Source organism: Mercenaria mercenaria, chromosome 1, assembly GCF_021730395.1.
Source record: "Mercenaria mercenaria strain notata chromosome 1, MADL_Memer_1, whole genome shotgun sequence".
NCBI classification, from domain to species: Eukaryota; Metazoa; Mollusca; class Bivalvia; order Venerida; family Veneridae; genus Mercenaria; species Mercenaria mercenaria.
In genome coordinates, this window is record NC_069361.1 from 69,022,768 (window position 1) to 69,049,960 (window position 27,193).

Consider the following 27,193-nt stretch of genomic DNA (forward strand, 5'->3'; position numbering starts at 1 on the left):
TTAATTACTTTTATGTAATTATTGTGAAGTGTAATGTATTGCATCTCATCTCTAAATTCATAATTTGTATCATTTTATTTCTGAACAGAAATAACGGTATGGACTACATTCTAGTGTACTGCGGCATATTCGGCAAGTTACTATCATAAATATAAGAAATTTCGAAGTTTTCAAAATCATTCTGCCGCATTGAGTTATTTTACATAAATCAGTTGTCGACAATTTTGCTAACTTCCCGTTTTATAGAATGGCAATTATCGAAATTATGCCTATGTAAGATAAGTTGCCCATACATGCACAAGCGTATTGGATGCAATAGGATATGCCCATATTTTCAGTCAAGTATCATACATCCTTAGTTTTCTTGTTTCTGTTATTCGTGTTCGTCGTTATAATAAAATTCCATTGAATATATTTGATACATTAGGTTATCGGCGTCATTTAATAAATAAGGACTTCACAGTTATGTAAGGAGGTTTGACAAATGTCGCATAAAAATAAACCCGTCCCGATAGATATGAAGCAATTTACTTAAGACTTCAAATCTCCTGATTAGTAGTCCTAATTTGGAGATATTTTGAAGTCTTAAATAATATATTTAGTCCAAATTATGATATTTGCAAGTCTTAAATAAAACACTAAGTAGTAATTAGGAAAACTTAAAGTCTTAAATAAAATAACTAAGACCTAATTAGTTATCTGCTAGAACATTTTGAACTGGAGCCGTACGGTCCCGTAGTGGTGTATAATATGCATCCAGTTGATCCACGTGTTACACTGGAGGTTATTGCATACCAGCTTTCTATGTAAGATTTGTGACACCCCTAAGTTATTTAAGTAACTAGATATTTGCGTTACCATATATCTCAAATACTTTGGTCCTTACTCAACAAATCCATGTATTACTAAATAACTAGTAATGCCAATCTTGCCTAGATGGCTAATTAATATATAACTGCGTTAATGTGTCTTGGCAGTTGCAAAGCAGACACTAACCACATTATCGTTTTTACGATATATATCGTAATGAAAAGCTTATTCTAGATAACCATTAAAATATTACGTCAGATAAGACATGGTTTGGTTAACGAAATAATACCCAGTCAGTGAAGTAATTAATTGGTGCCATTGAATGCATTCAACTGTAACAATTCTAAAAATAGCTTCCTAGTGTTTGCATCAGTACCGAGTGCCCTATTGGTTACATAAGTTCAAGGAGTGCGGTCGAAGCGCAATAATTTTACAGAAGTCATCCAAATCTTATGATAAGTAATTACAATAAAATTATCCCAATGTACAAGGAAAGAGCTCAAAAACTACGTATAACTAAAGGTCTACTAGTAGATGTCATGTTTATCGAGCATGTAAAATCACTTTTTAAATAAACGAATGTTCTATCATGATGAATTTCGTTCAGAACGCAAACAAATAATTAAATAATAAATTATGAAATCTAAATAATTACTTACAAAAAAAGAACTTAAATATAGCCCAGTTATACCTAATAAGGACAAAGACCTCGATGATTGATGTAATGCATAACAAACTTTGTACTATCAATTAAGTTTACGTACGTCAGCACTCGCTGTTATAATCAACATAATTTTCTCAGTAACAGTTCATTTTGAGTTCGACGGAAATATGGCACGTACACTCCTTTTTAAATTATTTTGTCTGCTTGTAATATTGTCAATGCTAGATTGTGCAGAAGGTCGGCGGAAGAAAAAAGGTAAGCTATTTTAGCATTTTCGATTGCCATGTCTTATCAACCAGAGTGTGGCTACACATTTAATGGGAACATTTTTAATTGGTCAAAGTGTATTATAAAGCAGATCGCATGGGGATATATGTGTTATGTAACAACAGGCAAGAAAACAAACTCATTTGTAATCTAATGTTGTCCTTTTAGATTTTTGTGTCTTTTAAACAGCATGCATATCATAAATTGACATGAAAGGAAATTTAATTGCCATTAAAACATCTTTCTAAATTTTCATATCTTAACAATTACATCATGGACTGATTTGAAAGGATATTCAAGTCAACTAAATATATCTTTCTAGGTGTGTATATGCCTTTAGAATAAGATGCAAAACAATACTGGAATTGAAATTATTAAGTAAAATTAGATCTATTAATTGTCTTTGATATAACTGTTAAATATGCGAATGCGATATACGAAGTGCGAATGTACGAGGGCGAAGTGCGAAATTGCGAAAATTCTGCGATTCGTGATCTTGCATGTTTTGCATACGAAAATGATTGGAATCTCAGAACTATATATGTTATTAGATTTGCATTGACAATTATATATTAAACTAAAATTCATAAGAATTGGAAGGTAAAATTACTGTAACATCTAGTTTTAAAAGAGAATATTGTAATATCCTGATAACTCTTGAATATAAATATAAAACTAGATATTGTATTAATTTAATATACAGTACTTTGTAACTAAGATTTTGAACTTCTTTGATATTGAAGAGGGTAATTTCATTTTTATAGAAAATTATAAAAATACATTGGATATGTTTAGTAACAACCATGTGCGTTGAGAGTGCATGAACATTTGAAATAAAGAAACTCGAAATATAACGTGCAACGTTTTATAGACAAAACGTCTAAAGGTGAACGCATGACTAGCCAAAATCGGCCCCAAATTTATCAGAAAAATTACAATCAAAGACTAGGCCAAAATTAGTTACAGAAAATAAGTTTAAACCTTCAGTTGTTAGAAAAATGTCAAATACTCTTTGTATATCCCTAAATTGCCCTAGAAAAGTACCGCAGAAGTACACCTGATATGGCATTTTCGGCCGAAAACAGCTGAAAATATGCAAGCACTTAATGCCCAAAAAATATAATTTTCCTTTATTTTTCAAATGCTGCAGACCTGTCTTTCTCATGCAGTTTGCGTGTAAAACTGGTCAAAGATTTTGCCATAACAGGCATTTATTGAAATCTTATCAAATGTGAAATTTCAACTTTCTACTACAAAGTACATAAAAAGAACGATAACAAATTCCCTAATACCCAAGTCACACAAACGGCGCGAAAAGCTACATCGAGCCACGGATAAAAACGTAGTAATCCGTATCGATCCGTACCTGAGCCGTACCTCAAAGTAGTAATCCGTATCAATCCGTACCAACACTTGGTCAAAACGTATTCAAGACTTATCCCAAACTTGCAAGTTTCTCCAACTTTTGAACATGCACAAAAGTTTGAGCGATCCGTAGTCATTTTAGCGTGACTTTAGTCCAACTCGGTTGAAACTTATTCATCCGTAGTTAAACGTACTAAAACGTAGTTATCCGCACTGAAACGTACCTTGCCGTATTGATCCGTAGCTGAACGTAGTTATCTGAGGTTGACCGTACTTAAGCGTAGTTCAGCGTAGTTCAACGCTGACTCGTCCACGCGCTGGGCAAGTTGCCAGGCGCAGTTAAACGTACTTATTTGCGTCCTGTTTTTTATTTTTGCCGTTTCTCACCATTTTTCCCATACTAAGACGTACTGCTCTCCGTACTTATCCGTGTCCGCCCCCCCACAGACAAGTCCCATCCGCACCGTACCTCAACGCACGGACATACGAGAAAAATTACCTTATAGACCGCATCATAACGATACGACTTTCTTGTAATAACGCTATCATTTATTTTAATAGCGATATCATTTCTTGCTAAAACGAGGAAGGAAGTTTTCATAACGAGAAAAGATCTCATAATTACTTGATTCGGGTGATTTTCTTGTAAAACAGATAAAAAATCTCGAGATTACGTGATAAGAAGCTCATTTTTTTCAAACTGACACTAGATGGATTGTAACCGTACACAGTTTCATGACTCTTATACCGTGTTCACACTAGCAGATCGGTTTTATTTTTTTATCAGACACTAATTGGCTATAATTGGTATTTGACATTTGAAACCCATCAAAATATAATCAAGTCTGCGTCCACACTAGGCAAAGAAATGTGGTTTAAATATAAACATGCAATGTTGGAAATTAATAAATATTTTGCAATAAGCAAGAAAGGTTACAAAGAAGGTGGCTAACAGAAACAGGAAGGAGGCATCAATGTTTAAACTTCTGTGTTCATCTAAACATTTCTGTTCATTCCATTTATAGTCCATTTTGAGCATCAGCATGACTCCATATCGCAATTTAATGTTTTTGTTTCATCAATACTCCAATTACTTTTGCCAGCCATAGCAACAATTGTTTGATATAAAAGAGAAACACATGGTATTCTTCCGCCAAAGGTTAAGATCTATGGATTTGGGATTGTAAAACCAGTTATAACTCACCTTTGCGTTCCCACTTGTAAAATAATATAGTATTACTTTTTAATATAGTATTAAAACCACCTCCCGAGGTAGTTTTAATGCTTTATTACAAACCCACTTGACCGTTACATAATTCACGTTTTACAACACATATAGTGTGGACGCAAACGAATTTAAAAAATAAACCCAAGTTAATATAGGATTAAAAACGTAGTCTGAACACGGTATAAGTGAACTGTTTTAAGATATATGCAACAAAAACTTTTACATATATTTTTCACTAAGTCATGGACCATAACTCTGGCCTAGCTGAGTGAAATCCCAAACGGAACACCTAGTGCACAACTCCAAATTCTATATGATAATCTTCTAATGTGTTATGACTCTAAATGAAGATATTGCACAATAGCTTGAGTCTGTGTCAAAAATATTAATTAATCAGAGAGATAAAGATAAATGTGACAGAAATTTCCCCATATGCATATTTATGACTTTATCGATGGCTATAACTCTGGTCTGACCGACATAAATCCACAACAAAACCCAAGGTGCACAATTTTACACGCTGAATAATATTCCTGTTATTTTCATGACCCTAGGTCAAATATGTTTTTAAAAGTATGTGCGAAACAAACTCTTATGCATTTTTATGAGATATTTTGACTAAGTCAGGGCCACAAATATGGTCTGGCTGAATACAAAGCCCCAGTTGCACAACTCCATGTGCTGAATAATATTTTTGTAATGTTTCATAATCCTTGGTAAACACTTTTTGAGATACGTGCAACACAAACTTTATCAAACTGTATGAAAACGATTTCTTAAAGAAAAACCTTTCTAAAATGAGCTCTTATCATCATAAATGTTAAAAAAAATCTTATTTGCACTAAACCTCACTACTTGATACAAATGCCATTAAAAGAGTCATGAAATTGGCCTTAATTTTTTCCAACGTATTAATAGAGTTTCAGCAGGTCACCATTAAAATTTACCCATTACTTCTTACCATTTAACAGGATTTGCATGACCATAGTTTTAATGCCATATATAAAAAGTCATGAAATAAGTATATTAAAACCCTGGTAAAATATACCTTGTTAAAATGACTTTAATGGCCATGAAAAACTGCTTAAAATTAACCATTAGAATAAGTTAATTGGCTCCTTAAAACTCCATGAAAAAGTTTAGTTGGCATGAAATTAATGTGCCATTTAAATAGCACCCTTTAAATCCACATTAATTACTAAATACTAATGCGGCCATTAAAATTTTAATGCTCTGTTAATGGCCTTTAATTATTAAAAATTGATTAATGGTCTCATTAAATATTTCAGATTCAATTTTAATCACTTCGTAATCTTTTAATGGAAAATTAAATTAAGGGCCATGAAAATTTGCCATCAGAATTAGACATCTTAAGATAATCAACTTCATGTTGATATTTGCCGTATTGATTTAAACTACGTATTACTACACACGTTATTGTGTCTTTACATATTTACTGTTTTGTAAAATGCTAGAAGAATATTTTATTCTTCTTTTTTCTCTCATTATTTATTAATGAAAGCACATGTAACAGCCTCGTACAAACAACTGTCATATTGTATCCTCATTCTGTCATATGTTCATATGAAATGAGAAAATAAATGGATATTGTATTGTATTGTATTGTGTTGAACTGAGATGGGTTTACAGGTACCGGTGTAACAGATCAAGTGACCATGTGGGTAGTTTTAACTATTCAACATTTCTATATTGACAAACATTCTGACAAAGTTTTTATTGGTACAGACATTAGGCGTCAGGTGTGTTCAAAATGCAACTGTTGATGACAATGTCAGCGCACAATGGGCGATCACAGTTTAGCTCTCCTTCAGTACCTTGTGCTCAGGTGCATGCACATCAAAAGTAGCTCCCCCAATCAAGCGTACGACACTCTTTGATTCATTGAAACGAAGAAGTCATCGATCTGCCCATGCCTCAAATGAATTTTAAGTCAGACTGTAAATCTTCGAAATTATGTGTACTGCTCACTTTTCCATAAACTTTAGTTGCTACTCATGGATTGGAAAAAATTGAAAATCTAAACTGGTCTGAACACATTCTATAATGTAAATTCCTTACCCACCCGCTTTCTTATACAAATGCTGATTATTCTGACAGGAAAAACAAAAAACAGAGAAAGTGACTTGCATCAATACATATTTACCCTTTTCCAAAATAATGTAGGTTGATGTTATCAAATAAATTAATATGTTATTATCCGACTTTCACTGATTCAGAAATAAATCCGATTTTTTGTAGGAACACAATTTGGCAAACATTTGAAAAAATTGGCGTAACTACATCCAGGGGAAATAACTTTAATGCAACTAAATATAACATCATGATATATTACAGACGATGTGTGCGTAGTATGTATTTATTGTGATTAAAGTCCGTTTTAGAACAATATGGGAATGGAATTATAAGCATTCAATGGGACGAGTGCAAACCAAAAACAAAAAATAATATTTTTGTACATCTGAAAATATACGACTTACATTTTGCAGAATGTAGGATTTAATGGGCATCACATTGCTGTTAAGGGACAACCATTAAATTTACTCTTAAATGAAATCGTCATAACCTGAACATTTAATGGGCATTAAATCAAAGGGCCAAAGGGCCATGAATAATCCTGTTAAATTCAAAATATGCAGAATTTCACTATATTTTCAAAGCCATTAACTTTTTTAGCTACGATCTAATTTTTTACGGCATGATTCATGGTCAAAAATTGATGTTTTATTGGTATTTTATCATGTAACCCATTAATATTGTGAAACCTGTTAAATAAAGTGATGCAAGAATTAATGGGGTTGATTAACAGTTTTCCTATTTTAATGGATATTTTACAGGGTTTAAAACTATGTTTAATGGTATGTGCTTCCAGTAGTGCCTTTATATGCAATTTAATTTTTATTAGCTCTATCTGACCCGTTTTTAGTTTAATACAGAGACACATTTCAATGAACTGTCTTTGTCTTAAAGAGGACAATAGCACAAAAATTCTTTCAAATAATGTATAATTTTCGGCTTTTTTCCTTTCCACAGAATATGCGGGAAATGAGAAAAATAATGAAATGTGACTTAAACAGATTTAATATAGCGATCTATAGAAGCGAATAAGGTTATCATTTCTGTTATTTCAAAAAATATACAACTGCATTTGTTGAGCAATCTCCACATATTTTATTGTTTCTATAGATATGCCATTTTGTGACTGTTCATTTAATTAAAGTTAACAGTTGCCTATATGTATATAGGGCAAAAATTTTACTACGGGCAGAATTTCTTTAAACTTTGTGAAACCGACTGAGAATTGAGTTTAAAACAGAAATATGTATTACATATCTGAGGTACCCAGGCTTTATCTTGAATAATCTGCCTTAAAAATCAGAAAATGCTAAAAATTCAATTTTCAAGAGCAGATAATTCAAGATCAGGGCAAGAGAACTGTGCACTTTAATTTTTATTTCTGTTTCAGATTTAATTTGCAGTCAGTATACATAGTTTATAGAAATTTGGTCCTTGGGAAAGACCAGGACTGGAATCATTTTATCATGTTCATAGTTAAGGACATTTGCAACAGTCTCTATATTGTCATGGGGCAAAAAGTTTCTTTCAGAAAGAATTTCTTCTTTAAACTTTTTTTTATTGACAGAAAATCAAATCAAAAACAGAAACATGAAATTAATCAAACCATGGGAACCCAGCCTTGGTCATGAATTATCTGCCCTTGAAAGTCGGAAAATACTCAAAAAAAATCTATTTTCAAGGACAGATAATTCAAGATCAAGCGTGGGTACCTATGAATTTTCATATATATTTCCGTTTCAAACTTGATTCTCAGACAACACACAAAGTTTAAAGAAATTCTGCTCGTAGGAAAATTTTTGCACTACATACATAAAAGCAACTGTGGCATTTATCCTTAATATCTTCTTCACATTTTTTTTTTGCAAATCATTAAGCACGTGCCATATTTTGCATAATAACCGGATAGAAATGTTTTGAGATCTATCCACAATGATATTTAAGGTATTGGACCACTAATAGTAATGTTTAAAAATGGCATTTGCTTGGTATATTCTTAAAGTTGACCATGTTTCACACTGTAATGCAATTTTTAAACAATTTTCACCGTGCCTTTCTTTTGTAAATTTTGTATAATTTACGGAATTTCCTCTAGCTTAAGTAGAGACAAATTTCAATGTGATGGCTACTATCTAAAACATTTGCAGAGAATTCATTACAGCATTAAGTTTGATAAAAGAAACATCAAACTATTGTTAAACAATTATAAAACACATGTGGATCTGTTTTAAATTTTGCTCACTTCATTCAAAAGTAACCTTGGGGCAGAAGTAAAACCTACTTGCATTTCTTTCACAATATGTAATCTAAAGAATGAAGGCAAAATAGAGAACTTTTACCGCATGTAACTCAGTATTTTAAAGATGTCTAACTCTACCCCTCCTGATTCAGAGTTAAATTCACTTTTGTACAATAAATCAATAATAAGTTTTGAAAGAAGTAAACACTTACTAGAAAAAAAGGAAAATATTGAAAAAATGTTTGGTCCCAGTGGGGCTTAAACCTACGCCCAAACTGAAAATTGCATTCAAATTAGGTTTATGGTAGGAATTGAATACTCTTTATAAACGGGTCCAGTACCTCACGATTTATATAAGATAAGGAATCATGTAATAACAATCTTTTAGTAGTTCATGTTTACAATATAAACGAATGTCAATGTTAATTCCAGGTTTTCATGAACCGCATAAAACACAATGTATTTAATGCATTTACTAAATAAATTTGATTTTGTTTACTACAGCTTGTTTTTAATTATATAATAATCAGCTTGAAATTTTGTTTGTAAAAACATAATGATAAAGTTGGATTAATTGCGTATTTAGCGAAAGCAATAGACATTACTTTAACAGCACATAATTTATCATTATGTTATAACTGCTGTTGGTGTTATTGCAACATGCATTCTTAAAGGAAACTTTTTAGGATGAAAATCGCGCTGTCAAATATGAAAAAATATCGCTTTTACAGAATGGTAATGAGTTAATCGTTTGAGAAATAAAGTACTTTTTAACAATACCGCTCCGACGGTAGGCAGTAAATAACCACTATATTTCTGTCGTAAAATTAAAAATAAACTATTAATCTTAGTTTAGTGCATGTATTTGCGATGTCATATGTGTTAAGAGAATTGAGAACAAATCCCATGTAAAATGGGAAATGACATTTAAACAGAATGTTGTTTTGAAAGATCGGCTGGGTTTATCTACTTTTATGCCGTAAACACAATAGCAACTTTATCACTTTGGTATTACACTTGACTGTGCAATTATATTATATCCTTGACGTTGATTGAAGTATTGAAGATGGACTTGGTCTTTAAAGCAGAAATAAAATAACTTGCGATAAAAAGAATATTACATATAGGTATTTTATTAAACTCATTGAAAAAAAGGTACTCATGCGATATGCTCTATTTCAATAAATGGTATCCATGTTACATTTGTGTGTAATCACTTTTGATCATTTTAGTTCCTCAATTCAGCTTGCCTTGAAGAGAGATGAAACTTCAAAAAAATATAATCTTCATCATGATATTGTTACATTGCTATCGTTCGTTTATCATTGTACAGGTTAGACTTATGAAACAGTCAATGCCTTTGCGTATTTTTGCGTATTTTATATCTTCAAAGTAACAACAGTTCAAAGTTCAGATGTAGATCAGTAGAATTACGATGAACAGTGTTAAACAGAAGATAAACCACGATTTATTCATTCTAAAATGTTCATAAAACTAATGCTGGACTTAATTTGTTCGAGAAATAATTAACTTGTGAGACATGTGAATAACTGATGTCATGTTTGACGCCATAACGGTAGAGAAAGTACCTATATATAAAAAAAAATCAATCATAGGTATGAAGTTAAAATGCCTTGAAATGAAGGCAAATGTCCATATATTTCTAAAAACAACCGATCTATTGACAATATTTTATTAGAAGCGTAGAGTTATGAGCATTGAATATTTTCGTATTAAAAGAAAATTTAGTGATCAAGGAAATGTAACTCTTATTGAATATGGAGGGCAGAAATATCAAAGGAATATACTGAATATTTTCTATTGTTGGTGCATTTGATTTAACATTCAGCTGTGATCTGTGATACTGTTTTAATTAGATTTTAATGGAATGTCTTACGGCTGTTAAATTACCTGTTGTCTACGAAATGATAAGATAATTATATGAATATGATATTGTGCTAAGTTTGTCATAAAAAGAGATCCTATTCCATGGCATTAACATTCCGACAATTTTGTTTATAAATCAATTCTTTTTTAAATGTGTAGCTAATAAATCAATTCTTATTGATTTAAAGATAGAAAAATTGATTATCTGCATAAATACGAGATGTTCTAGTTTTGGTATGCCTAGATTCATCTTTTATCCCAGGTTGTCTGTAAAAATAACATTCAAATGGCTGTTTGCTTTAATAAATGTTAAGAACTACAATAAAGTCATTTGTGAACTCAACTGCAAATTGAGACCATATTGTTTTTGTCGTCCTTGAACGAGACAATTCACAATGTCATTAAATAGCACTTTGTCAATATCATCTCACATTAAGTGCGGTGTTGGATTTTAGCGAATATGTCTCAGGCTCATGACTGCTGCGAAACCCAGGCTGAAGTTTTCTTAATGTAATAATCATCTGTTTTTCTTTCAGAGCGACCTGGGCATGCTAAATTGTCACGTCGTTCGAGAAATGAAAGAATGGTCGATCTTCAAATTGGAAACAAGAAACGGTGGCTCAAACTAAAGAAACGCCATTTACGGAGAATTAATAAAAGGCTATCACGCAAAAAACTGGTAATATATGTTATTACTGGCAAAAGATTTGCCCAGTTGATTTGTTCTACAATTACTGTTTACAAAGTTTTATTGATCAATATTTATAGGCTCTTTTAGAGTCAGGTAAAGGCCGTCACACAACCCATTGGTAATATGTTTAATTACTGGATAAAGATTGCTCTGATGAGTAGTTCAACATATTTTTTAAAGTCATTTTAAAGTGGAAATATTTATAGACTCTTAAACTGGAAAATCGTTTGTCAGTTTGGTATTGTGCGGCAGAAAGCATAAAAACAGAAATAGAAGAAACATAAGATATAAAACCATATAAGGTTTCAAAAGGGAAAGTTATCCAGCCTAACTTTAACCCATATTAAGCTAAAAAGAACAAACACTTCTTCCGCTTAAAGCTTCCTGGTAGCAGAGGACTTGTAAATTTTACTTTGTGCTAATCGGCGAACATTTAACCAAAAGCTTATTGACTACGTAGATTATACTCAACATATCGTAATTAGCAAGGAAAATCAACATTATCGTAATTTCTATAATCATCATTATCACCATCATCATCAACATCATGTTTATCATCATCGTTGTCAGAGTCGTCATCATCAACATCCTTATCGTCCTGTTCTAACATACGGGATGTCTTATGATCTATGTAACGTCAACGATTCACTCCGAATGAGTATCAGATTGAAATAAATACCAGAATCGATTTAGCTTTAAACAAAAGGTACATTTATTTGCTTTGAGCGAATAAGAAATATATGCAAACGAAAAGTGACGTAAATTCTTATAAATTATCGAACGCGTAACACGACTAGAAATGCGACAATTACCTTGTTTTCAGATGAGATATATTTCATATTTACTAAAAACAAATATTTTTCTATTTTATGCTTCTATAAGAAAACAAATTTTAATCTTAAATAAAGGCATACATGACATATTATTAGGTTCCATTCTTTTCATGATTTGCAGCATAATATTATGAAATTCTAGTCAAGTAACGTTATTTATATAAATATGTATTATAAAGAACAAAGCGCAAATACAAATTTTATCCTGTTTTACGCACAACTATGTCGCTCGCTGATTATAGCTCACTGATAATTGAAAAGGATAAAATAAAAAAAAAGACTTAAATTGATCTGTATCGACCTCAACATTAATCCGTTGAGATATGGGATCGCATCAGTATTAATTTGTTTCGATAAGATGATAGAAATATCTAATAATTTAATCTTGCTACGAGACATTGTCGTAGACCAGTTAAATGACACATCGAATACTTAAAATATTCTATTGTTGAAAAAAACGAGAACTGCAATAACTGAAGCTACAAGAATATTTCCTCATTCGCGGACGTTATTGTATCCTATTGAATTTTCATCTTGTTTGCAGTAATTAAATTCAGATATATAATATAGCGGTTAGACAATAAGTGATCATTTCAACATACTTCCATATATTTAATTAAACTTAGTTATCAGCCTTACAGCCCCTTTTAAACGACAAATATGGATTTATAAAAGACATCTTTGAATTAATCAGTGACAATTTCTTAAAACTGACATTTAACAGTTATTAATGAGTCACCAAGACATTCACGGATACCCCTTTAGATTTTGCAAAACCATATTTATTAACCCTTGTTGTAACTATTCGGCCAAGAGAAAGAGGCGGCCTTGGTACTACTCCATGTACTCAGAAATACGAAAAGCTTGCAAATTTTTAGTGATTTGCCGAACCCACGTGAATATCAAAAACTGATATTCTTGCAGAAAAACTGCTTTTTTTACTGGATCCGCCCATGTATTAACGGGAGAAAAATCGTGTGTAAACAAGGCAGTTCACGTGCTGTTTATACATGATTTTAATTTTTAAAACGCTTTCCCAGGGACGTACATGTATTTCTCCGCAGATTGACATCTGGTATCTGCGTCTTGTTTCTTTCAAAATAACCTCTTTTTGTAACATAAAACATGCAATCTAAACCATAGAATGTTTTGATGTATCAGTTACCAACGCCAAATGCACTGCCCCAAACAATTTTCGTACTCGCTTTTTCCCTTGTTTACTCCGCTTTTACGTTTCAGTTTTTGTAGTTAACCGTGAATGTTTAAGAATCGCGTGTAACTTATCTAATTTCTGGAAGAATTTATATAAACAGAGTGAAAGCTTAACACTACGTTCGTACTCATTCGTATTCCAGATGTATCCGTACTTACAATAACTCGAATGTAAAGTTATTATTCTTGAATTTGTGCTCCTGTTTATCAAATTTTGAAGTTACATGAACAAACATTGGTAATTTCATGTTTGTAATAACGAGATATAAATCAAATTACTGAAAGTACAGAAAGGCTGGCTACCACAAAACACTGGATGAAAACTGTGCGGGAAAGATGTTTGCAAAATTTTAGATATTATGGATTTCTAGGATAACATAAGGATATTACAAACTCTAGATGGACAAAAAATACATTGTGTTTGCTTCATTGGGGATAACATTATTAGTGAGACAAACGGCACATAATTCTCATTTTACACTTTGAACTTTTGATAACGATTTTCCATATTTTGACAGTCAACGTTTATGGCACACCAATTGTCCAGTAATTACGTGAACCCAGGTTCACGGTCGAAAAACAGGATTAACGATCGATAAACCAAGTTTTTCGAACGTAAAACCAGGTTTTTGAATACTAACCTATCTTTTTGAGCGAAAACATAGGATAATGCCGTAAACCCTAGTTCACACTCGTAAACATAGGTTCATGCTTGTAAACACAAGTTCACGGTCGTAAACATAGGTTCACGTTCGTAAACTATGGTTTACAAGTGTGAACCGGTGTTCACGAGCGTAAACATAAGATAACGACCGCAAACATAGGATAACGACCGAAAATCGTAGTACATTTAAGAAACGTAGTTTATCAATCGTTAACCATGGTTTACGGTCGATATATTAGGATTAAAAAATCAACTATGAATTTCGGGCGTGAACATGTGTTTACGGCCGTGAACCTATATTTACGAACATGAACCATAGTTTACGAACGCGAACCCCTGTTTTCGACCGTGACCCTTAGTTTATGATCGTGAACCATAGTTTACGGACGTAACATGTATGGAAATTGTCCAGTAATTACGTGAACCCAAGTTCGCGGTCGAAATACTAGGATTAACGATGGATAAACTAGGTTTTTCGAACGTAAAGACATGTTAACATATTCTTTCGAGCGAAAACATAGGATAACGTCGTAAATCATAGTTCACGCTCGTAAACGTAGGTTCACATTCGTAAATCATAGTTCACGCTCGTAAACGTAGGTTCACATTCGTAAACCCAAGTTAAAGTTCTATAGTTTATCGAACGTAAACATGGGTTCAAGAGCGTAAACTATGGTTTACCGCAGTTATTCTATGTTTACGCTCGAAACTATATGTTAGTATTCGATAATCCTAGTTTTTCGACCAAGAACGTAATAACTGGATAATTGGATTGCCGAGAACCATTGTTTACAGACGTAAACCTATGTTTACGACCGTGAACTTGGGTTTACGAGCGTAAACCATAGTATATAAACGTGAATGTAGGTTTACGTCCGATAAACATGGTTTCTCGAACTAAACTATGATTTTCGGTCGTTATCCTATGTTTAAGAGCGTGAACCTATGTTTACGGTCGTAAACCTATATTCACGATCGTTAAAATATCTTGACGTTCGTAATATATTGTTTACGCTTGTGAACCCTGGTTAACTTAGAATATGTTCAATGGAAAAACCTAGTTTATCGAGCGTAAACCTGGGTAAATGAGCGTAAACTATGGTTAACGCCCGTTATCTTATGTTTTCGCTTGAAAATATAGGTAAGTATTCGACAAAACCTGGTTTTACATTTGAAAAACCAAGTTTATCTATTGTTAATCCTAGTTTTTCGACCGTGAAATGCTGATATGCAAATCCCACCCCCTACCTCTCTCCATCATGTATGAACACTGATCAGATGGGGCGATTTTCGAGATTTTCTTGTCGGTATGAGGGAAATGTTTGGCCCGAACCCCGCTACAAATCGGGCTCTTACTGATTATGGTCTAGTCCTGTTCCTTCCCAAATACAATAGTTAGGAAAACTGACGGACCCGTAATAGTGTACCTCCTTTTTTGAAGAGAATCCAGTTCCTATCATAAGACTACTTTAACTAATTTTTCAGGAGGTCGTCGACTCAAGCCCCACCAGGACCGAACTTTTTTCATTATGTTTCTTCTATCTCGTAAGATAAACTGTTTTTGTCAAGACTTATTATCATTGATTTGTTGACAAAAGCGGAAAGTTTTCATTTGATTAGCCATCTCTTGCTGTTTAAAATGAATTGAACCTCTGAAGGTTAAGACATTTTTGAATATACTTAGTTACATTTTGTAAAAGTTCGTCATCTTGCATTTATTCTTTAGTTTACAAAGTTTGGAAGAAATATAGGTAGGTTTTACTTTTTCCGTATGGTTCTTTCTAAATGCAGAGAGCAAATTCATAGTTTTTGGTTGCGGATTTATCCCGCTACCAAAGTTACAAGTGTATATCTGACAATTATATAGCATCTTTTTTTATTCCGAATCACATCCAAAGGATGTTCATGTGCTTCACAAATAGTCCCATTCATGAACAATGCGGATGAATTATCAATGAACAAGCAGTTCTTATTCAACCTGTATCCACTCACACTGACCATTAAGATTATAATTATAAGATATATCAATGATAAGGTATTCCAGCCCATGGTTAAATCACAAGTTAGGTCAGGCAGAGTTCATCTTAGATATGAGGCACATTAAATTTGTATTTGTTTCTCATTCATGTATATTCATAGACTGGCATTTAAACAGAAAAAATAAATCTACCAAAAACCCGCAACCATCAGACATTTTAAGGCTTTGATTAAGTGGTGGAGCTTAATTTCTGTCCGATTACATCCTTTCACTTGAGGCTCCCCAGAAAAATTGTTATCAACAGTTTTGTTTTGTGTTTTATAATTGTAACGCAATACTTTGTGGTTTCTTTCAGCAAAATAGTTGGTAAAATGAATTCTCTTCCATCGTTTTGTGCAATGGTTATCACTTTGGAATTTGTCTCTGTTTGAGCTGGAAAAAAAAACATACAAAGTTAAAAAAAAAACAACGAAAAAACAAAACGACACGGTAAAAGTTGTTTAAAAATGCAACACAGAGCGAAACAATGTTAACTTCAAGACTGTATCAAGTTGATGCAATTGTTAAACTGTTAAACATTACCATTACGGTCAATTATCTTAATATAATCTGAGATACAGTTGAAAACGTGTGTTTAAACAAAAATCGCTTACATCTACGCCCCAACCCTTAAACAAATTTGAAATAATACACTTTTAACAATATATCTTTCAGCATTCGTCAGAATGTTTCTAAAACGAACTTAGTATAAAAATAGCCCAAACAATCAAACAAACAAACTACCGTTAAATCAAATAATATGATACTTTCTATTGTAAATGTAAACATTATTTCTGTAGCAAAATATCATATGTACGCTGTTTCGGTATACAAGTCGTAGTTATTTGTTTCTTCTCACGTTACTGTGGCTATTCCACGCAGCGATTTCGTCCCATAGAACCTATAGCAACTGATTTGGAAGAATTGATTCTTAAAACTTAAGTCCTAAATATAAGACCTGACATAACTCAAATCACTTTATAAGTTCATTTTAATTGATATTTTATATCTATTATTTTCCATGTTATGCCAGGTCGTCGATTTATGCGCATTATAACTCACATCGACATTCGTTTCTCGGAATCCAGCGTTTGTTTGATAAGCTGTTTATAGACCGGGGTCATAATCTGTAACAAAGCAGTGTTGAGTTATAAATAAAGTTCCATTCATACTGACATTTCATTCATAGGGGGCGAATTAATCTACCATCATTATGTAATATATTCTAATGTTATCTTTCAAGTTTTACCGTTAGAAAACTAAAACATTATTATAACATGTTTGAGCAAATAGATTTATTGAAACAGGTAAGTCTAAAAATCTTGATACTACACTATAGTAAAATTGATAAAAGTGGCAAACTATTTGAATTGCGCATGAAGTTATATTTTCTGTTGTCAGTCTCAGCACATGTTGGTCTTAGTGGAATCTCGATTTATGGTTATAATAGTCTGGCGAATAAATCGCCAGCCTAAAAATCGTTTAAAAATCTTCAGTATGTGCTTTTGGTAATGTTGTTGATTTCTTGGCCATGGTTATGGATATTTAAAACACGTTACTGTTTCAATGAACAACAGAATGGTAATTAAAGAATGTACCGGAATTGAAAAGGCATCACATATGAAAACAATACATTTAATCCTCGTGTTATGATTTCTATGTGGTCTCGGTCACAAACAATCCCGCTGGCTTCTGCAGATGTTAATTATACACAATAAATCGTGTATTATCCTTACAAAAATACTAGTCAACAAATGCTCTTCAAAATGCAAATGCTCTTGCTCTCGAAAACAAAACGATTCGCTTGTCAATGAATAAGTCGTTTTTTTTTTTTTTGACGATTCAGAGGCTACATTAACAGTCTGAACAAGTAATTAAAAAGTAAAAAATCACTAGTTTACTAAATGATTTAATGTAACAGTTGATGAAAAACAAACGTACTTTTTTTCGAACCTTGTTACCAGGAAGTCATCGAATGTTAACGGAAACTCATTTAACTATATACAACTATACCAAATCTAAAAGCTAACCCACCATTTGCTATTTCGCAAATGGTTTGAGCATTACTGAAAGTACATTTCCTAAATTAAAGGGAAAGTTAGCTTGATCTATCAATATTAACATATCAAAATTTCAATAGAATAAAATTACGCAAAAGTATAATTTTCATTCATTTCAGCACTGATGGCAACATCATAATATTATATCAAATACAAATTTATCCACCAAATTGAACATAGTTCTAGGTAAAACGAATATTTTAAAGTATGAAGTTTGAAACAAATATATATTTTTACTGAATATGTATCGATAGCCTGGGTCAGTTGTAAGATAAAACTTAAGAGATAAAATTCGAAATGGCACAGCATGAACTTTAAGGGTTTGATGGATATTTGACGTTTTGAAATTTGAACATCACAAAATCACAGAAAGAAAGAGTTGTTTTATATGAAAATTGCACAGCATTAAAAATAAGTACAATATTCTAAAAAAAAATTGTCAATTTACTGTTTGATTCTTGAATTTAGGGATCACCCTTCTGGACAATGTAGCGCCTTTGAAATCTCACCATTTTCAAAGAGATGTGCAAATTTCTTTTTGATATAATTGCAACAATTAATTAATGTACGAGTGCTGAAATTTCGAGTAACTTGGGTAAAAATCGTTTTCAGACATATTTAAAATAGTTTACTTGATTTCTTTACAAACGGAATTCTTGTAGGAATACTGCGTTTAAGGAACGTGGCTTTCCCTGTTGAATAGTCATCCTTGCTCCACCTTCCCCCTACATCCGACCCTTTTATTTACCTCTTACTACCCCACCCCAAGTTTTCTGTATTTTGCATATATTTATAATGTACCTAGTGTTGGATTTTTGAAGCAACCCGTCTACATTTTTTTTCCGTTACAGCTTCTTTTTGTTGTGTTTTTTTTTTGCGATGCATGGCTCTATGGTTTTGTTTGGGTACATTTTATCCTTTACGCGAAGTCCGTATCAATACAAAGCAAATTGCTTCATACAATAAGATGAGAAATAATATGAATTACTTGTAATAACATGAAATGAATTTCTAGCTATATCTCGACTGTAGGAAGTAAAATGTCTAAGACGGGTTTGATATTTTTGATAAGAAAATAATTAAGGTATCCAGTCCACAAATACGCAAGTATATATTTGCACTATTAAAATATTTCAAATATTGATGCCTTGTATACTCATATAATTTTAATATCATTTGAAACTGTATTGTCTACTAAGAAAAGAAAATATATACTACATGACAAAAAGATCTTACAGAATTTTTATTTATTTACTTTATAGCATTCAATGATACTTAAACAGAAATTCAGTTATTTCAGTGTCAGATTTCGCAGTCAAAAAGCATAACAGTAGTTATTTGTGCATATCACAATCGTCATCTTATCTATTACTTCTTGTTCATACACAACTCTTATGCATGGGGTCACCAGGCATCGAGATGTTATCTATATATGGATCGGATACCTTAATGAAAGCGTACCCTAGGGCTCCTTACTTGGGCCTCACCCTTTTTTTATAATAGGTTAGAATCCTTTTATCGATGTCTCTTATGAGACAGTAACAAACATTTGTTTTTGTTAGTTTTGGTAATATATAGTGTTAAATTTGAAATATAAAGAGATCTCTCATTGTATAGAAATTAGAGAAATGCTTTAGGCAAAAAGAATTTTGAGTCTTTCTTTATGAAGACTATAAAAAAATTACACAACATGAAAAAAGTTAGTATTAGGATATAAAAAATGGCCGTTGATAGTTGTGGAACTATTTATCGAAACAACTTCCAGATATAAAGAAATAATGTAAATAACGCCATTGTGGGTCATAAATTATTTTTCCGCCGACTTTGTTATACCGTCATCTGCCAGTATTTAAACTGAATCGTCTGTATTCCAATCTTCTTTCCTTTTCATTTTCTTTTTCATTTTATAGGCTAAAGACATGGCATTTTGTAGTAATATGATAACATTTGGATAATGCCCCTTTAAAATTATCAAAAAGTTGTATCATAATTATCTTACCAGGATGTGGGATACTTCTCCTCATCTGATGAAACTGTGGGTTGCTTAGAAGAATGCATTAATGAACTGACAAACCAGGATTGCACAAGTGTAAGTATTTTTAACTCATAATGCAATGAAAAGTTCACAAGTGTAAATATTTTCATTTAATAAACTTTAAGCAGGGACAGGAACCAATGTAATTCCAAACAAAAGCTATACAACTTGAAATAAATGATCAAATGTACTTGGGGTTTTCCGTGGTCAAGGAGCAGAACCAAACTAATTTTGTAAAGTTTACATTTCACTTCGGGGTAGCCCCTTTTTCCCCACAAGTATCCATACTTTGTTTTAAAGAAAACGAAAAAAAAGGGGTTTGAAAGTACGTGAAATCGGTAAACTAATCGGGAACCCCATTTCTGCATTTTCAAAAGCGGTCCGCAAAAATAAAAACCCTACTTTCTTTTTTCAAGAAAAAAAAATCAAAAACAGCGTATTAGCAAAAAAATGTCCATTTTATGTAAAAAAAACTTCCACATAAAAAACCCCTTTTTGGCCCCCTGATTTAAACCCCAAAATCCGAAAAAGGGAAAATTGGGATCTATTATTAGGACTTTTTTCTAAAACCAGGAAGCACTTTTTTGACCAATTACTGCTTAAAACCTATACAACTTGAAATATATGATCTAATGAAACATGGGTTTCCGTGGTCAAGGAAAGCAGAAACCAAACATAATTTTATGAAGATGCTTCTGCCTTTTGGGTTTGAGTAAGGCTGGTGAGTCTGCTAAGATGCAAGCCACAGCCTGAAATGTTTATCAAAGGAAGCATGGAGTGTTAACTAGCAAAATATTTCTGGGACAAACTGGTAGGAAAAAGAGCTCTGGAAATGAAATGAGCGATAAAGGCCACCATGATCATTTTTGCTTTAAGTCTTTGTACACATTTTAAAACTTTGCCATGAAATAGAAAATTGGGAAACAATTCGAGCGTCCTCTATAACGCTAACAATTCAACTAGCAGAAATGTTTCTTGGACGAGCTTCTAGAAAAAAAGAGCTTGATCATATTAAATTTTGTGCTTTAAATTCCTTGTACATATTTCAAAAATTAGCCACTAAAAAGAAAATTAGGCAAAAATTCGTCGAGCGTTCTCTATAGCGTTCAACGATGTATTGTAATATAAGCTAATCGGACTCTGTGTTTTATTTTGTAGATTTCAATCTTTTTTTTAATTTTCAGCGTTGTTTGGAGCAAATGGAAAACGGATACAGTTATATAAAACATAATAAGGCCATCACAGTAGAAAATGATGAGGATAAAATGATGTTTATGGACAAACATATACTATGTATGTTTTGTGTACTTTCAGACATTACTGAGTCAAACAAACCCGTGCAAAAATAGATGAAAAAAGCGTAAAACAAGGATTTTTTTTTCTTCTAGTCAGAAAAAAATGTATATTACCACACCTAATCGGTATTCCAAAACTAGCATGGGCAAAACGTCGGCGTTAATATCTACATATATATGTAACTATAAAGTAAGAAAGTAAATAAACAGAGAAAAATAGTACAAAATCAAGTATTGACAATAATTGACTTAAATGCTATTGTCGTTCGTGTACTTTAAATTATCATGAGAATGAATATTTTAAGCTCTCCAACGAATGAAAAAAGGGACTAAAAAAGGCAGAGGCAGAAAACCTCGCAAACGGACGATACTGGTTCCCAACATTGTCGATATACAGAATAGTACTGGAGTTATAAAACTCAGGTTCATGGTAGATTCTAGCTTTATGAAAATGTAAGTAGTATATGTTTGGTATTATCTACATGACTGGACGATCAATAGTCAAATTTTTTACAAAACTCCTTTATAAATCGCCGCTATGTAGCTTGTGCTATATTACCGGTCTAATTTGGCACGTGTATTCTGAGCTAATTAGAAAAAAGCACTAATTCCTGTCAGAATTTTGATGTAATAAAACAATAACTAAATAGCCTGTTGGTCAATAGTCGATAGTCGGACAATAGTTCTTACTATTAGCCGGTAAGTTTTTCAAAAATTATATACTATTTTATAGGTCCGAAGGATACAATTATACTATATGTACATAATGTTTTATTACATGATACTAGACATGCGTTTTTGTAGTGACTTTTTTCAGGTCTTGACATTGACATTTGTTGTATATAGACCGGTCATATAGCATACGCTTTTGACCGGCACTTTATATATAAGAGTTCATGTACAAATAGATTATACTTTTACACAAGCTCTCAATATGCATAAGTGTATTGCGGTTCACTGACGTTGGAAAACACCATATCACCGCCACATGCATTTATAGTACATTTTGCAACAGTATGGCTTGTTGAAACATCAACAAACAATGGTAAATGTGAACTCTGTGAGCGGTCTATAGTTTGGTTTCCAAACAATAGTCATTAGATTTTTTGTGGGTTAAAACATTTTTTTCGGCATACAGCTTGTATCACTACAAAGAAATGAAACGTTTAAACGCCAACAAAACATTAGTACTGAGAAATACACTTCAATGCTTTAGACTAGCTATTAGACTGATAATGAAAATATGTTTCAGAATGTTATTTGTGATATTTGTTTCTATTTAAACTTTATGAAAGAGTGACAAACACTAGTTTATTCTACAGAACTGATTGTAATATTGTCTTATATGATACTGGAACTCATATAGACTGGTTAATATATTTATAACTTTAAAAATAACAATTAAGAAAAAGATATATAACATATTCTAGGAGCTGGTCCAATAACCAAACTACATGTCAGACAGTGGTTGATCAATTATGCAAAATTATGGACATTGTCAAAGCTACATGTAGTTGTCATTCTGGAAAATCCCTAGCTCTGCACAATGAAAGAAATATATCTCTAGAAGCAAGAGGCACTTTTTATGTCCAATATTTAATATGCCTTTCTCGTTAGAATGATGATTTTGAATTATACATAAACTAGACCTTTGACATTGGCATTTGGACTGTATTTTATTGTATATTTTTATAGATTTGTAAACTTTTCTGATGCTGACGTGCAGGCTGCGAAAGACGAAGTAGAATTTTTCTTCGCACTCGCAATGAATCGAGTAAGGACATTTAAATCTGGTTAAATTAGTTTTAAAAATGTGTAAAACTTATATATTTTTATTTACAGCAGATGAACAGCACTATAACGTCTTTTTTTGTTTAGAAAGACGTCATTTTGAAGGTTTCTCGGCCAGTGATTTGCTTAGACTTAAATCGTATTCAGTTGTTAAACCTACTTTAATAGCAAAATGCATGTTTAGATTTAGGACCTAAATTCGTCGAAAACCTAGCCTAAATTGATTTAATAATATTATATACTGGTTCGGGCATGGATACGTATAAGCTTTTTATTATTTTAGATTTCACTACGAAAACATACAAACTATTATTGGAAAATGCAGTTGATAAATATATAGCGATAAAAAACTTAGTTTGTATAAGATAGGGCAGACACATATTAAAGGCGTATGCTAGAATTCCCTGTATATGAGATGGGCGAAAATTTTCCCAATAACAGAATTTCTTTAAACTTTGGATATTGAAGGACAATCATCTAAGAAACAAAAATATGCAATTAAAATCATAGGTCACCGGTATCGAAAAAGAGTAATCTGCCCTTGAAAACGTCATTTTTGGGGGAAATGCCGTTTTCAAGGGCAGATAACTCTTTTTCGAATCCGGTGACCTATGATTTTTTTTTTTTTTTTGCATTTTTTTGTTTCTTAGATGATTGTCCTTCAATATCCAAAGTTTGAAGAAATTCTGTTATTAGGAAAATTTCCGCACCAAATTCTAGCATACGTCCTTAACCTATACGTTAATGCAAGTTCTGTATTTCTTTAAAATGCGAGGATCTCCAAATAAACTAAACAACTTCCTGAATACCCTTTTTAAGCAAGACATAGGATAAACTTATCCAACCAGATGAAATTGCCGTAAAGATAGGTCTTATTACAGTAAAAAAACAACAACATGTGTTTACTTTTACAACGCCGACATAATATGATAATAAAATCTGCAAAAACATCATTTGGAAGCAAATAATGTGACCAAGAAGAATAATAGCACACCCGGTTCAATTGAGTCTGTTCATTAGAGGAATGAAATGTGCAACACCTCTCACGCCCCCTAGCCCCGGTTTAAATGGAACTCTATTATACATATGTTGAATTGACTCTATGATCCCAAAGGACCAGAAATATAACAACCCTGAAATCATGCATTCATTTAGTGACATCAAACTAAGGTATAAAAGGGGTTCCTTATGAATTGAAAAAAAAAAACAACACAGAATTTATATCTAAAACACTTCTACAAAATACACGTTTGTAAAGTTTTGGCATGTATTTGTTGTTAGGCATCACTAAACATTTGTTAGTAATAGATTAAAATTGTGGTGTGAATGGAAAAAGAGGTCTAAGTTCATAGAAATAAAGAAGGACTCAAACTTCTTTCTCATTCATTCCTCCAAATACTGTTTTATACATATATAATATAGGATTATTATAACGTACATTTATATGCAATGTTGAATTTGGTTCCGGTGGATTTTGCCAGACCCAGATTCTATACGGCGCTTGCGCCAAGTGTGATCCGGTCTCGCAAAATCCACGAGAGCTGAATTAAGCCGTGCCATGAGAAAACCAACATAGTGGGTTTGCGACCAACATGGATCCAGACCAGCCTGCGCATCCGCGCAGTCTGGTCAGGATCCATGCCGTTCGCTTTTAAAGCCTACTGGAATTGGAGAAACTGTTAGCGAAAGCATGGATCCTGACCAGAATGCGCGGATGCGCAGGCTGGTCTGGATCCATGCTGGTCGCAAACCCATTATGTTGGTTTTCTCATGGCACAGCTCAATTTATTATTGCAGATCAAGGTACCGTTTTTATGATCCTTTTATCATATACACATACACATATTTGTATTGTAATATCAACCATTATTGACTATAACTTCAGACAAATTAAGCTGAAAACTCGTATGAAACGTTGAACTTTTTGAAGCGTAGAAGTTAGCAGCTAAAACGAGTAGTTCGGCCATAGAATAATTTTCCGTATCAAATGGGAGTTGACTACAGGGTTTTGTATTCATAAGTGAAATAAAGACTGTATTTCAGACCGAACATTTGTATGTATTTTTATCCCTCTTACGTAATCAAGATTTTCTTACCTTCATACCAGTATATCTCTTTTCTTGCTGACAAAGAGTAGGATAATTGCATATAAAACAAATTAAGGTAATGGATCTGTAAGTATCATCAGTACAGTAAATGTTCTCGGTTTGCGGTTTTTGGCATTTTCTAGTCTTCTTCAAGACTTCTCCTTAAGCTTAATATGAATTTTGTTTTCAGGTAGCCTTGTACTATTCTTCACTAAAGAGACTTGCAGTTACTTTCAACACAACAAATAATGTGACGTTTCCGCTGGATTTGACTGTTGCCATTGAGAATATTACATTCCCACCTTATAATGTATGTATCTCATATGACTCTTATTTAGGCCTATGATGTATAAATTTCTGCTTTACAGATGACGCCCTTCATTTGTCTTCTATGCTTTTTAATGTCCTTTAGTTGATGTCATCTGTCCGTTTTTAAACGTACCTTTAAATATTTTCTTAACCTGACTGGAAGTGTAATATGGTTATTGTAATAGTAGTTCGATCTGGGATGGTGTATTTGACTAGAGTGGGTTTTGCCAGTTCGGATCTCACGAGGCACGCAGGCTCTGAGTATTATTCGTCCCTGCAAAATCCACGAGAACAGAATACAAAATCCCAGATGTAGCTACTGTTGTAATGACCTTTTTATTACATACATGTACTTCCACATTTTTGTTTGTTGTTTTGCTATCCAACGAATTCACAAATGTTCGTCGATGATAAAATAGAAATGATCGAAGTTTTTGTTTGCGCTATTGTATCTATTTAAAGAACTGTGTAAATGAAAGTAGTCCGGAAACATACAATACAAAAGATACAATACGGATTTTTTTTCTGCCTGTTTATATTGTGAAATGCAAGCTGTATTTCTGACATGATTTATATAGGTCTATAATAAAAACGTATAGTTTATCTAAAATTCTTCGTTTTGCTTCAACCAAACGTAGTTGTGATTTCTGTTTCTCAGAAATTTCTGATAAGTTCTACGACTGAAAAATGGATCATTAACTGGATCATTAATTCTTAAAAGTTTGCTACAGTTGCGAAATGACTCTATGAAAACTGGCACATTTTGCATTTTTCACTTAAAGATGTGTGCTTCCGTTAAAGGCCTAGATTCACTACTATATAAGTGTCCCCCCCCCCCCCCCCCCCCAAATCCAATATACAACTTCCATCTTATCTGCTGCTTATCAGCGATTATGTAACAGTAACTGATTAGAGGGCAATTAGCACAGCAGGGACCCCAACTAGACCATGAAGATGTGTGCAGTGGAGTTGAAAGACATTAATTTTTCTTCAGTGAATGTGGAATGATAATAATAATTATTATTATTTTGATATCATAGAGATTATAATAACTATTACTTTAATGTTATAACAATCATAATAATAATAATGATAATAATAATAATAATAATTATTATTATTATTATTATTATTATTATTATTATTTCATTACAGTAATAATATTGAAAATAATAATGATAATAAAACACAAGTATAGTGAAAACTTCATGAGTTCTTTGTGCTGACAAAAAAATTAATATAAAATTATTGTGTTCCATCTATACTCAATTTTCATTTTCAGTTTGTTGCCAAAAGTGACTTTTTTCATGCTTTGCTTTGTAACTTTGAAATGCACATACTGTTTTCAATTTTAGACAAATGATATCTACAGTATTCTGCCAGCTTTAGATGAGTGAAAGTCACATTTTTCTGAAAAATCACAATTCTCCAGACAGAATTTTAAAAAAATAAAAACTTGCATATTTCTTTAAGAAAGTTTCTCATTATTTTATAATTGTGAAAATAAGTTTCTGATTATTTTATTACTGTGTTTGATCAACAATATTTTTCTTTACATAGAAATGCCCCAAAAAAACCTAGTATAACATTAAATGTTATTAATTATTCATTAGTTTAAAATAAATTACTTTGTTTCCCCTTCTCA

At 32.4% G+C, this 27,193-nt stretch overlaps 1 protein-coding gene across 2 annotated transcripts in view; it reads left to right on the plus strand.

Annotated features, from left to right (window-relative positions):
- Positions 1-1,589: 1,589 nt before the first annotated feature.
- The window catches only part of LOC123534911 (uncharacterized), a 37,841-nt gene continuing 12,237 nt past the window's right edge, over positions 1,590-27,193 (plus strand). For both annotated transcript variants that reach the window (XM_053550170.1, XM_053550171.1), the window contains exons 1-6: positions 1,590-1,729; positions 11,091-11,233; positions 20,034-20,120; positions 21,251-21,814; positions 23,057-23,135; positions 25,430-25,549. In XM_053550170.1, coding sequence (XP_053406145.1) covers positions 21,678-21,814; positions 23,057-23,135; positions 25,430-25,549 — 336 coding nt within the window. In that variant the 5' untranslated portion in view covers positions 1,590-1,729; positions 11,091-11,233; positions 20,034-20,120; positions 21,251-21,677. The remainder of the gene's footprint in view (positions 1,730-11,090; positions 11,234-20,033; positions 20,121-21,250; positions 21,815-23,056; positions 23,136-25,429; positions 25,550-27,193) is intronic.